Here is a 12,508-nt window from a genome sequence, read left to right on the forward strand (position 1 = left end):
TAATCAATAAGTATTGTAACCATCTAACTAGCGTTTGATTTTCCTATTCATTCAACACTTTTTTTTAATGTTGAACAAAATATGAATTTATTTTTTTTTTTTTTTTTTTTTTTTTTTGCTGCGTGGCACAGCTTGTGTGATTTTAGTTCCCCAACCGGGGATCAAACCTGGGCTCCGGCAGTGAAAGCGCGGTGTCCTAACCATTGGACCACCAGGGAATTCCAAACATATGAATTTCTAGTAAGTGCCAGGCACTGCACTAATTCTAGGATACGATAGTGAGAAAGACATATAGAGTCTTGTTCTCATAGGGCTTCAGAAGAAACACTAACCTAAATGTCCATCAACCGATGAATGGATAAACCGAATGTGGTATATCCATATGATGGACTGTTATTCAGCCATAAAAAGAATAAAGTGCTGATACATGCTACAACATGAATGAACCTTGAAAACACTAAGTAAAAGGAGCCAATCACAAAAGATCTTATATTGTCTGATTCCACTTATATGAAATGTCTAGAATAGGCAAATCCATTGAGACAGAAAGAAAGCCTGGAGGGAGGCGAGAATGGAGAATGACTGCTACTGGGTTTCTTTTTGGAGTGGTGAAAATGTTCTGGCATTAGATAATGGGGATGGTTGTACAACCTTGTAAATATACCAAAAAAGAAAAAACAACCCACTGAATTGTACACTTAAAAGTGTGAATTTGATGGTGTATGAATTACAGTGCAGTAACATATATATATATATATATATATATATATATATATATATATATATGAAGTATCAAAGGAGGCAGTGACAGTACAGTGTGGTAAATAAGCCTAGAACAGGGACTTCCCTGGTGGTGCAGTGGTTAAGAATCCGCCTGCCAATGCAGGGGACATGGGTTCAATCCCTGGTCCGGGAAAAATCCCACATGCCACGGAGCAACTAAGCGCGTGTGCCACAACTACTGAGCCTGCGCTGTAGAGCCCACAAGCCACAACTACTGAAGCCCCTGTGCCTAGAGCCTGTGCTCCACAACAAGAGAAACCACTGCAATGAGAAGCCCGCGCACCGCAACGAACAGTAGCCCCCACTTGCCACAACTAGAGAAAGCCCACGTGCAGCAACAAAGACCCAACACAGCCAAAAATGAATAAATAAAATTATTTAATAAAAAAAAAAGCCTAGAACAGTGCCTGGCAAGTACGTGACACTCAATAAATGTTTGTGAAATGAATGAATGAATGACTAAGTGCTATGAGAGTTCAAGACCATGGTGCTGATGGAAGGAGACAGGCACAGACACAGTAATTCTAAGCCAAGACCTAAAAGATGAGTTGGAGATTAGCCAGGGAAAGCAGGGTGGAGGTGGGGCATTAGCTGTGTTTCAGGAAGAGAAGAATGTTCCAAGCAAAGGGAACAGCACGTTCAAAGGAACTGAAAGACGAAAGGCGCAGTAGAGCTGCAAAGAGAGGAAGTGGTCCTCAGAAGCTGACAAGAGGGTCCAGGGAGCCATGGGAAGGAGCATGGACCGTATCCTGAGGGGATGGGGAGCTGTGGAAAGATTTATCAACATCATTATCATTAAAAATAATGATTAATAAGGCTAATGATTAATGAAGATTCCAACTTGGAAAATTAAGAAACTTATCCTCTCCCCAAATAAAGATCTATATTTTTCTTTGCTTACATATTCATAAAGATACTGGATGGAAACATGAAACAACATAGTGTAGTCCCTTGGGGGGGTGGGCAGTAGGAACTGGAGAGCTGGGTGAGAGGATAGATGGGAAATGTTTCATTTCATTATATACCTTTTTGTATTTTAGTGTTTCAGCCATGTAAATTTAAATAGAGAGAGAGAGAAAGAGATAGAGGTATATAGAAAGCGTATACCGCATGCTTTAAGACTTCATCTTCCAATGCAGGGGGTGTGGGTTTGATCCCTGGTCGGGAAGCTAAGATCCCACATGCCTTGCGGTCAAAAAAACAAAACATAAAACAGAAGCAATATTGTAACAAATTCAATAAAGACTTTAAAAATGGTCCACATCAAAAAAAAATCTTAAAAAAAAGGATATACCACATGGACACTGAAAAGTCATACAGCTGGAAGGAGCAAAGCTGGACTTCTAAGCTTTACAGTGAACATGCCCATCAAGGAATCTTTGCATGACAATTTCATTTTCTCTCTATGCTTTCCAACGGGGTGAAAAAGATTAGATCTGCTTAACAGCTCTATTTCTTTTTGTATATTAATAATTTGCCTTTAAGTTGTATATTCCAATCTACTATCATAAGCTAGTCTCTCTCACATCTGGCACCATGTAAGTCCCCCAGACTTACATTTTTCAAGGTGATGTTCAAAACCGGGGTTTTGCACCATTGTTATGCACTGACATTGCAAAGGCAAATGGCTTTGGCAATGCTGATTTGTTTTTAAATTGAGGTATAGGGACTTCCCTGATGGTCCAGTGGTTAGGACTCTGTGCTTCCACCACAGGGGGCCCGGTGTTCTATCCCTGGTCAGGAAACTAGGATCCCGCATGCCATGCAGCATGGCCAAAATAAATAAATAAAGATATTTTAAAATTGAGGTATAGTTGATTTACAATATTATAGGTCAGGTGTATACCATAGTAATTTGCAATTTTTAAAGGTTATACTCCATTTATAGTTATTATAAAATATTGGCTACAGTCAATGCTGATTTTATCAGCTCTTTCTCCTGACTATTCTGGTAGGTGGGTTAGTGATTTATTAACCCTGTTTCACAGCTGAAGGAGAGCCACGAAGCAGTTCGCCCAGGGTAAGTGAGAGCATGAAGATAAAAAATAAAACAGAGATCCCAAGTCTAGCTGGGGCTGTTCTTGCATCTGATATCCTTGCATCAAGAGAGTCCAAAATGCGGACTTCCCTGGTGGTCCGGCAGTTAAAACTCTGACTTCCACTGCAGGGGGCACAGGTTTGATCCCTGGTTGGGGAACCAAGATCCCACATGCTGCGTGGTGTGGCCTAAAAGTAGAAAAAATAGATACATTTAAAAAAAAAAAAAAAGAGTATCCAGAATGACTTGCCACTCTCTCCAGACCTGTTAACTTTAAACCAAGAACCCACAGGAGAAACTTGGAACGAAATACGTACAGGGCTCTTGATGAAACAAACGATGAAATGAAACAAATCTGAGGCTTCAAGTCTCAGTGGATGCCTGTTGTTATGCCATGAGTCCCTCTTTCTAAGATGTAAAGGACAGAATCAAGCTACTGAATGATTGAACTTTCCCTGCTCTGTATCTTAATATTTTCATTTCAGGGGGAAATTTGTCATATGAATAACTGCACAAGGAGATAACAAGGGCATTGCCTGAGAAAGGCTGCCACTCGAGGTCCCACAGGCCACCTAAATTTAGTGTCATCACATTGCAGAGAGCAGGGGCTTCACCTTTGTAGATCAGGCTCTCAGCTGATCAGGCTCTCACAGCAACGAAGAGTAGCCCCCGCTCGCCGCAACTAGAGAAAGCCCGCGCGCAGCAACAAAGACCCAACACAGCCAAAAATAAATACATTTTTTTTTTTTTTTTTTTTGTGGTACGCGGGCCTCTCACTGTTGTGGCCTCTCCTGTTGCGGAGCACAGGCTCCGGACGCGCAGGCTCAGCGGCCATGGCTCACGGGCCCAGCCGCTCCGCGGCATGTGGGATCTTCCCAGACCGGGGCACGAACCCATGTCCCCTGCATCGGCAGACGGACTGTCAACCACTGCGCCACCAGGGAAGCCCCAATAAAAAAAAAAAAAAAAAAAAATGTAAGTCTGGGACTTGAAGTGTTCAGAAAATGGGGGACTTGGCTTGTTAGGGCCTACTCCTGGGAAATAGCCAGGGTGGGGATGGCATGGACGAGTATCTCCAAGTAAGAAACTTTCTCCCAGGTCTCTCATAGCTCTTTAGGTTTTTAATCGTTTTGCTTGAAAAGAGAAAACGTAAATAGAGAAAATCAGGGTAATGGTCAACCAAATGCATATAGCAAGGAGCCAGAGCATGTGGGCACATCCACAAATATTTGTTGATTGATGAAAAGAGGGAAATTACTGGTAGAGCTCAGGGCAGGGTTCCAAGATTCCCAGATGTAGAGAGACTGAGGGGTCAGCTAACTCCACATTCTACAGAAGAGGAAACAGGGGACCAGAAAGATAAAGGATCCTGCTCAGACTTGCAAGGCTAGCTGCTGATAAGAGCCAGCCAGAGCCCTGGATTTCTGGGTTGGCCACATACCCTTCCTTCCTGTGGCGTGGCTAGCAAGTGACCTTCTGAAAAGACATTGTTTGGTGATAAGGGCCCTGTGGCCTGGTCAGCAAGTTGAGGTCTGCTTGACAAGGGACACCTCAATGGTCTCCAGTCTCTTACTCAGGACATTCATATGCGGATCTCAGGGGAGCACACTAGTGAAGAAGCAAGCAGAGAGCTCTAGACTTAGCTCTGGAATCCTTACTCTTTCGTGGTGACAGCGTGGGTGGGAGATGGAAAGAAGGGCTGAGGAGGCAGTTAGAAAGGGGCTCATGGTCCCTCCCTCAAAAATTCTACCTTGCCTTTTTCACATTCAAGAAACAAGACACTGGGAGAACAGAGAAAACCAAGGATTTGAAACCCAAAGTACTTTCTGTACCTAATAACCATGACAAGCAGATTTTGAGAACTAGACAAAAATGAACTAAAGAGGTGGGAGTGGGGGAGGGTTGCAGAAATGCTCGGGCAGGGGCAGTCCTACTGGTTTTAGTGGGAAAGGAATTACTAAGCTGCATATAGACAGAGAGCTTTGAAATCTCTCTCTCTACCTCTATCTCTATGCAAAATAAAACTTCAAAGCCTAAGCAGGACCCTTCCTAAATAGCCCTTTTCAACTTTTCTAGCTGTACTTTTTGTTATATCCTGTCACCTACCCTAAGTTACAGTTGTACCTGACTATTTGCTAACCACTCATTCAGTGGATATTTATTGAGCACCTACTACATCCTAAGCAACAGGCAAATAAATAAGAATATGATGTGTTAAATGAATTGATTCATTTATTCCTATGTGATGGCATAAGCATACCTAGAAACTATTCTTTATCTTTCCCTCTCTGTGCCCTTGAACGTGGCTTGCAGTTTTTCCCCTTCCTGGCCCTCTGAGCTGAGGCCCTTCTCTCTAGAGCAGTCTTTGGCATTTTTGGTGGAGAATTGGGAAGAAACTGGAAGGCAGGAAGAAAAGCCAGTGCAGGAGTGTGGAGGCCAGGGCTGGAGGAAATTTTTAAGGGCTGTGTTGTGTGAGTATAATAACTGATAGGTGAATGAGAAAGAAAGCAAGGGATTTTACGGAGAACTATTGGTGATTCTGTATTTCTTTCTGGGTGTAAAGAACTACAAGTAAAGACCATGAATAGTTTTAGAAATTGCTTTTGGTTTCACAGAGAGCATCCTTTGGATGTAGACAGCACTGTGCGGGCATGATATATGCTTTTCGCATTTATTCATTGGACCAATATTCATGGAGTGCCATGTATGTGCGGTCGCCATGCAGGGCTGAACAAAACAGACCTGGTCCCTCTCCTCCTAAAACTTGAAAATATTCAATAAACAAATATTGAGTTACATATTGTGATGTGTATTTTGAAGGAAAGAAAGAAGCACAGTGTCATGAGTGTTAACTGGGGAACTGCTTTATGTCTTTGGAACACATCATCCTGCTCTTCACACTTTTTGATGCTGAAGTACTTTTTCTGATAGTGGACTCTATCAAAAATCCTAATAATATACTGAAAAGCTCAAATGTCACGGTCTTCAGGATGCTATGTCATGTCTCCCATTTAAGCTGTTCTCTCCTGGCACGTTGCTTTTATAAAACACAATTCTGCCGAGTGTATACCTGTTGTACAGTGACCAACTGTCTCTGTTTGCCCACATTGAGCAGCTTCCTGGCATGAGTTGGTCACCCTAACCTGTTGACAAGTCTGTCTTCCCCATTATATCCAACACTCCAGGAGGGAAAGGAAGCCTTCTTATCTCTATTCATGCAACAACTTGCATGTAGAAATAGAGTTAATATTAACAACAATAATAATAGCTTACACTTGAGTGTTGACTATATTCCAGGCCCTATGCTTGCTTAACTCCTTGCAACAAGCAAACAAACTACTTCCTTCTATAGAGAAACTGAGGCTAAGCCAGTTAAGCCCAGGATTTGCTGAGAACTTAAAAAATATATATTTTATTTAAACATCAATGTGCATTCACATCAATAACACATTTTGTAAGTAAAAAATAACTATTTTCCAAAATAATGGTTTTGTGAGAAGAGTGGCAAATCCCTTTAATGTCTGGCTTAACAGAAACCCACTGGATTTTCACATCTGCTTCTACGTTCAGTCTGTTACAAATATGTATCATGTAGCCTCTGGAAAACTCCATTGTACACTGGTGAAAGAAAATGAAAAAGGCAAATAACTTCTTTGTATGACTATGAAAATTGTTTTGCCTTCGGAGACCCCCTGGGTCCTTGGATACTTTGGCAAGCGCCGCTGTACTGTACAAAACAATTCACTCTTTCCAATGCCTTTGTGACAGGCCTCAGGGGAACAGGTAACCACTGGTTTGCACTAATGTCGGGCCTTGGTTATATACGGCCTGGGCCTTGCGAAGGACACCAGCGAGGAGACAGAGAGGTGCCTCCCCTCGTCCAAACCTTAACCTGCAAGCTCTTCGCGGATTGCCCACAAGTGGCTAGACCTTGGCCTACAACTCCCGGCAGAGCTCGCGGCAGGGGGCGTGTATTCACAGGCGCGAGGAGCGTGGGTGACTCTAGCCGAGTGACGAAGTAAGGGGGCGTGTCTGTTTTGGGGCAGGCGCCGTGCCGCAATTGGATAATCCGGGAAGAGGGGGCGGAGCCAGTGTTTGGGTCAGCCAATGGTTTGCAGTCAGACGGAAGGGGGGACGGGGCGTGGCTGGACTGGCTCGGGGCTGCGTGGGGCTCACCGAACCCGGGAACGCGGGTGTCGTGGGTGGGAACGCGTAGTCCTGGGACCGCCGAGTCTGGGCGCGGGAGATGGCGGCGCGATGGAGCAGCGAGAACGTGGTAGTGGAGTTCCGCGACTCCCAGGTGAGCTCGGGGCCTAATGGAGCCTTTTAAGCATGCGCCCTTCCTGGTTCCCCTCCCCCACGCTGCCGGGTCATTCTTGGGGGCGGCAGGGCGACCCCCAGTCCGGGCTGGAGAGATGGGCAAGGGAGTGACCCGGACCTGTCAGACCCAAGCGGGTGAGAGGATCCTTGATGACCGTTGCGGGTGTTTGGGGCTGGCATGGGCGGGGTTTCGGGGTTCCCCTCGTGGATACCGGGAGTGGAGTCTCCCTGGGGACATCGAACTGCAGAGATTGCGCGCTAGTGAGCGCTGAGGGGAGGCTTCCCATGACCACAGTGGTGAGCGAGGGGGTTTAGGTACCCCTGCGCCTAGTGACTTTGGGCAAGTCGCAGAACTTATTTGAGCCTCAGATGCATGGACTTAACCCTGTCTCACAGGTCTTTGGAGTGGATTCGATAAAAAAAAAAACTGCATGCAAAGTGCCTGTTTCGCGCCTAAGCTTTTAAGTGGTTACTGATGCTAGGATAGTGGAAAATACCGTAGGTGAATAGGAGTATGCACTGCATGTATTGCCCACGTTCGAATCCCGCCTCAGCTCTTAGCCTGTCATCACCCTCTGCGCATGTTTTCTCACCTGTAAGAGGTGCGAATCGTACCTACCTCATAGGGTTGCTGTGAGAATTTTGAGGTCATACATTTAGAATGTGTGGCACAGTGCTGGACACATAGTAAGCCCAAAGGAACGCTAGTATTTACTAGGAATTTTTACCATTTTTCTATTTCGTTCCTTCCATATGCCGGGTCTTGTGCTAAGTGATCTACATTTCCTTTTTCTAATTCATGAAAGAACCATGCAAGATAAGTGGATTTTTTTTTTTTTTTCCCCAACAGGGAAGCTGATCCCCATTTGGCTGATCCCAAGTGACTTGGCCAAGGCCTCCCATTATGTGGTCGCATTGGGATTTGAACACAGGCGTCTGGCCCCAGGGCCTTGTTGTGCTCATTACACTACTCTGCTTCATACTGTATGAGCCCGTCATACAGTCGTTTTACAAAAAATATCATGCCCCCCTTTCCCCAGCACCTAGGACAGTGTGTTGGTGATTCTCTTCATGTATCGAACACATAATTTATTGAATACCTTCAGTGTGCCAGACTTTCATTCAGTCATTTTTTCAGTAAGGATTTATTGAGCTTTTGACAGGTGCACACTGTACCAGGCACTGTGTTGGTGCGCAGGTGATTTATACTGAAGGGGAATCTGGATTTACGATAAGGGGGTGATGTGGTTTCTTCTTTCTAAAACCTATCCCTTCTTTTGCCGTAAAGATGCATGAGGGGAGAACTTCCCACCAATTTGCTCTATGGCTGCCCTTGATACATAGTGCCCATGGAGAGTTTGAGCAACCGCATTTGGGTGAAAGGATCCTAAAGCACTTTGCACTGTCGGCATGGTGTCTCTGGGAGGAAGAAAGATGCCAGACTCCCAGGGGAAAAGAACCATATTCCTGTTACCCTTTTTGTTAATTGCTTTCACTGGGGACTAAGAAAAGAATCATGTGTCCTACCTCTGAGCTTGCTAATTTGGAAGCTACTAATCTGCAAACCCTTTAATTTTCACAGAAACCCAGGTAGTCTCACCCCTGCTTCTCTACACGGATGTAATTGAAAAGACCTGCAGAGAGGGTGTTGACACATATATTAGGATGCTATGAAGTCGTATCAAATAATTAAACCTAAACAGCAGTTGTCATAGTAAGAGAACAAACTAAATTGGGTAATTTAACTGCCTTGTGGGAGTTTCTGTTTTTCTTTCTGATTTTTCTATTCATTTGGAAGGGTGAGTCTTAGTGTGAATTAGTATGGTTTTGTAGTTGATTTTGGTGATCACTGGGAGGGGTAGGGACTCATTTTATTAACTATTTCATTAATGTAGAAAGAAAAAGTTAAAACTCTTCACACCGCCTTTCTGAAAAGGCAGAACAATAAACTTTTCCAAACAGCCCACCACCTTTTTTTTTTTTGACTGCATTGGGTCTTCGTTGGTGTGACCCCACCACTTTTAAAAATCATTTAAAAAATTTAAAGCTTTTAGGTTTTTCAGAGAAAAACCCCAGTCTGAAAGGTGTAACTTTTTTACATTTTATATGTGTCATTTACTTTATAAAACAGATGTTACTTTCACCGATTAATAGTGAGGAAGCTGTGCTGCTTGGCATCTACTCTGAAGTGGTCCCTGGAATCGATGAGTGTGAACGCTAAGAAAGCTTAGCGATAGTTTTCTAGAGCAACACCATCCACTAGAACTTTCTGAGATGATGGAAATGTGGCTCTTCAACACGTGAAATGGGGCTAGTGTGACTGAAACAGTGTTTTGTGGTTTTTTTTTCCGGTACGTGGGCCTCTCACTGTTGTGGCCTCTCCCGTTGCGGAGCACAGGCTCCAGACGTGCAGGCTTAGCGGCCATGGCTCATGGGCCCAGCCGCTCTGTGGCATGTGGGATCTTCCCAGACCGGGGCACGAACCCGTGTCCCCTGTATCGGCAGGCGGACTCTCAACCACTGCACCACCAGGGAAGCCCGAAACAGTGTATTTTAATTAATTAATTAATTAAAAAATAAATTTATTGTATTTATTTATTTTTGGCTGCGTTGGGTCTTCGTTGCTGCACACGGGCTTTCTCTAGTGGCGAGCGGGGGCTACTCTTCGTTGCGGTGCTCAGGCTTCTCATTGTGGTGGCTTCTCTTTGTTGCAGAGCATGGGCTCTAGGTGTGCAGGCTTCAGTAGTTGTGGCATGCGGGTTCAGTACTTGTGGCTTGCTGGCTCTAGAGCACAGGCTCAGTAGTTGTGGTGCACGGGCTTAGTTGCTCAGGGGCATGTGGGATCTTCCTGGACCAGGGCTGGAACCCATGTCCCCTGCATTGGCAGGTGGATTCTTAACCACTGCGCCACCAGGGAAGTCCTTTTTTTTTTAATTTTTTTTTTTTTTGGCTGTGTTGGGTCTTAGTTGCAGCACGTGGGATCTTCGTTGAGGCAGGCGGGATCTTTTGTTGCCGTGGGTGGGCTCTTCATTGTGGTGTGCGGGCTCCTCTCTAGTTGTGGCGTGCAGGCTCCTCTCTAGTTGTGGCGCGCAGGCTCCTCTCTAGTTGTGGCGTGTGTGTTTTCTCTTTAGTTGTGGTGCGCAGTCTCCAGAGTGCATGGGCTCTGTAGTTTGCAGCACGTGGTCTCTCTAGTTGAGGCTCCCAGGCTCAGTAGTTGTGGCACGCAGGCTTAGTTGCCCCGCGGCATGTGGGATCTTCGCTCCCTGACCAGGGATCGAACGCGTGTCCCCTGCGTTGGAGGGCAGATTCTCTACCACTGGACCACCTGGGAAGTCCCAGCACAAGATATCTTAACATTTGTATGTGTCCTTTTCAATTTCTTTCATTAATGTTTTATAGTTTTCAGTATACATGTCTTTCACCTCCTTGGTTAAATTTATTTCTAGGTTGTAAATGGGATTGTTTGATGCAATTGTAAATGGGATTGTTTTCTTTATATCTTGTCCTGATGATGTATTAGTGTATATTAGTGTATAGAAATGCTACAGATTTTTGTGTATTAATTTTGTATCCCACAACTTTATTTAATTCGTTTATTAGTTCTAACAGGTTTTTGATGGAGTCTTTAGAGTTTTCTGTATTTAATGTCGTGTCTTCTGCAAATGGTGACAGTTTTACTTCTTCCATTCAAATTTTGATACCTTTTATTTCTTTTTCTTGCCTAATTTGCTCTGGCTAGGACTTCCAATACTGTGTTGAATAGATGTGACAAGAGTGGGCATCCTTGTCTTGTTCCTGATCTTAGAAGAAAGGCTTTCAGTTTTTCACTGTTGAGTATGATGTTAGCTGTGGGCTTGTCATATATGGACTTTATTATGTTGAGGTATGTTCCCTCTATATTTACTTTGTTGAGAGTGTTTATCATAAATGGATGTTGAATTTTGTCAAATGCTTTTTCTGCATCTATTGAGATGTTCATATGATTTTTATTCTTCATTTTGTTAACGTGGTGTATCACATTGACTGATTTGTGGTTATTGAATCATCCTTGCATCCAAGGAATAAGTCACACTATGATCCTTTTAATGTCTTGTTGAATTCAGTTTGCTAATATTTTGTTGAGGATTTTTGCATCTGTGTTCATCAGGGATATTGGCCTGTAATTTTCTTTTCTTGTGATGTCCTTATCTGGTTTTGGTATCAGGGTAATACTGGCTTCATAAAATGAGTTTGGAAGAGTTCCCTGCTCTTACGGTTTTTGGAAAAGTTTGAGAAGGTTTGGTATTAAATCTTCTTTGGATGTTTTGTAGAATTCACCAGTGAAGCTCTCTGGTCCTGGACTTTAGTTTGTTAGCAGGTTTTTGATTACTGATTCAGTCTTTTTTTTTTTTTTTTTGCAGTATGCGGGCCTCTCACTGTTGTGGCCTCTCCCGTTGCGGAGCACAGGCTCCGGACGCGCAGGCTCAGCGGCCATGGCTCACGGGCCCAGCCACTTCGCGGCATGTGGTATCTTCCTGGATTGGGGCACAAACTCGTGTCCCCTGCATCAGCAGGTGGACTCCCAGCCACTGCGCTACCAGGGAAGCCCTGATTCAGTCTTTTTAATAGTAATCAGTCTGTTCAGATTTTCTGTTTCATCATGATTCAATCTTAGTAGATTGTAAGTTTCTAGGAATTTACCCATTGCTTTTAGGTTGTCCAGTTTGTTGGTATATAATTGTTCATAGTAGTCTCTTATGATGCTTTGTATTTCTGTGGTATCAGTTGTAATATGTCCTCTTTCATTGCTGATTTTATTTCAGCCCTCTCCCGATTTTTCTTGGTGAGGCTAGCCATAAGCTTGTCAATTTTGTTTATCTTTTCAAGGAACCAGCTCTTAGTTTCATTGATCTTCTCTATTGTCTTTTTTTTTTTTTTTGGCTGCTCCATGTGGCATGCGGAACTTCCCCGACCAGAGATCAAACCCATGCCCCCTGCATTGAGAGTGTGGAGTCCCCACTGGACCGCCAGGGAAGTCCCTGTTATTTTCTTTCATTCTACTAACTTTGGGCTTCTTTTGTTCTTTTTCTAGTTCCTTGAGGTGTAAAGTTAGGTTGTTTATTTGAGACTTTTCTTGTTTTTTGAGATAGACATTTATTGCTATGAACTTCCCTCTTAGAACTGCTTTTGCTGCATCCCACAATTTTTTGTATATTTCCATTTTTCTTTGTCTCAAGGTATTTTTAAAATTTCTTTTTATTTCTTCTTTGACCCATTTGTTGTTCAGTAGCATGTTGTTTAATTTCTACATATTTGTGAATTTTCTGCCAGTTTTGTTTGAGTAATTAATTTCTCATTTTATACCTTTGTGGTTAGAATAGATGCTTG

At 43.6% G+C, this 12,508-nt stretch overlaps 1 protein-coding gene across 5 annotated transcripts in view; it reads left to right on the forward strand.

The window, feature by feature from the left end:
- Positions 1 to 6,957: 6,957 nt before the first annotated feature.
- The window catches only part of WDR59 (WD repeat domain 59), an 85,582-nt gene continuing 80,031 nt past the window's right edge, over positions 6,958 to 12,508 (forward strand). For 2 of the 5 annotated variants that reach the window (XM_073796808.1, XM_073796811.1), the window contains exons 1-3: positions 6,984 to 7,121; positions 10,881 to 11,024; positions 11,542 to 11,694. In XM_073796808.1, the coding sequence (XP_073652909.1) occupies positions 11,614 to 11,694 (81 nt within the window). In that variant the 5' untranslated portion in view covers positions 6,984 to 7,121; positions 10,881 to 11,024; positions 11,542 to 11,613. Of the gene's footprint in view, positions 7,122 to 10,880; positions 11,025 to 11,380; positions 11,695 to 12,508 lie in introns of those variants that run through there. The other 3 variants (XM_073796810.1, XM_019941100.3, XM_073796809.1) reach the window with 3 other exon arrangements.

Source organism: Tursiops truncatus, chromosome 19 (genome assembly GCF_011762595.2).
Source record: "Tursiops truncatus isolate mTurTru1 chromosome 19, mTurTru1.mat.Y, whole genome shotgun sequence".
Classification (NCBI taxonomy): Eukaryota; Metazoa; Chordata; class Mammalia; order Artiodactyla; family Delphinidae; genus Tursiops; species Tursiops truncatus.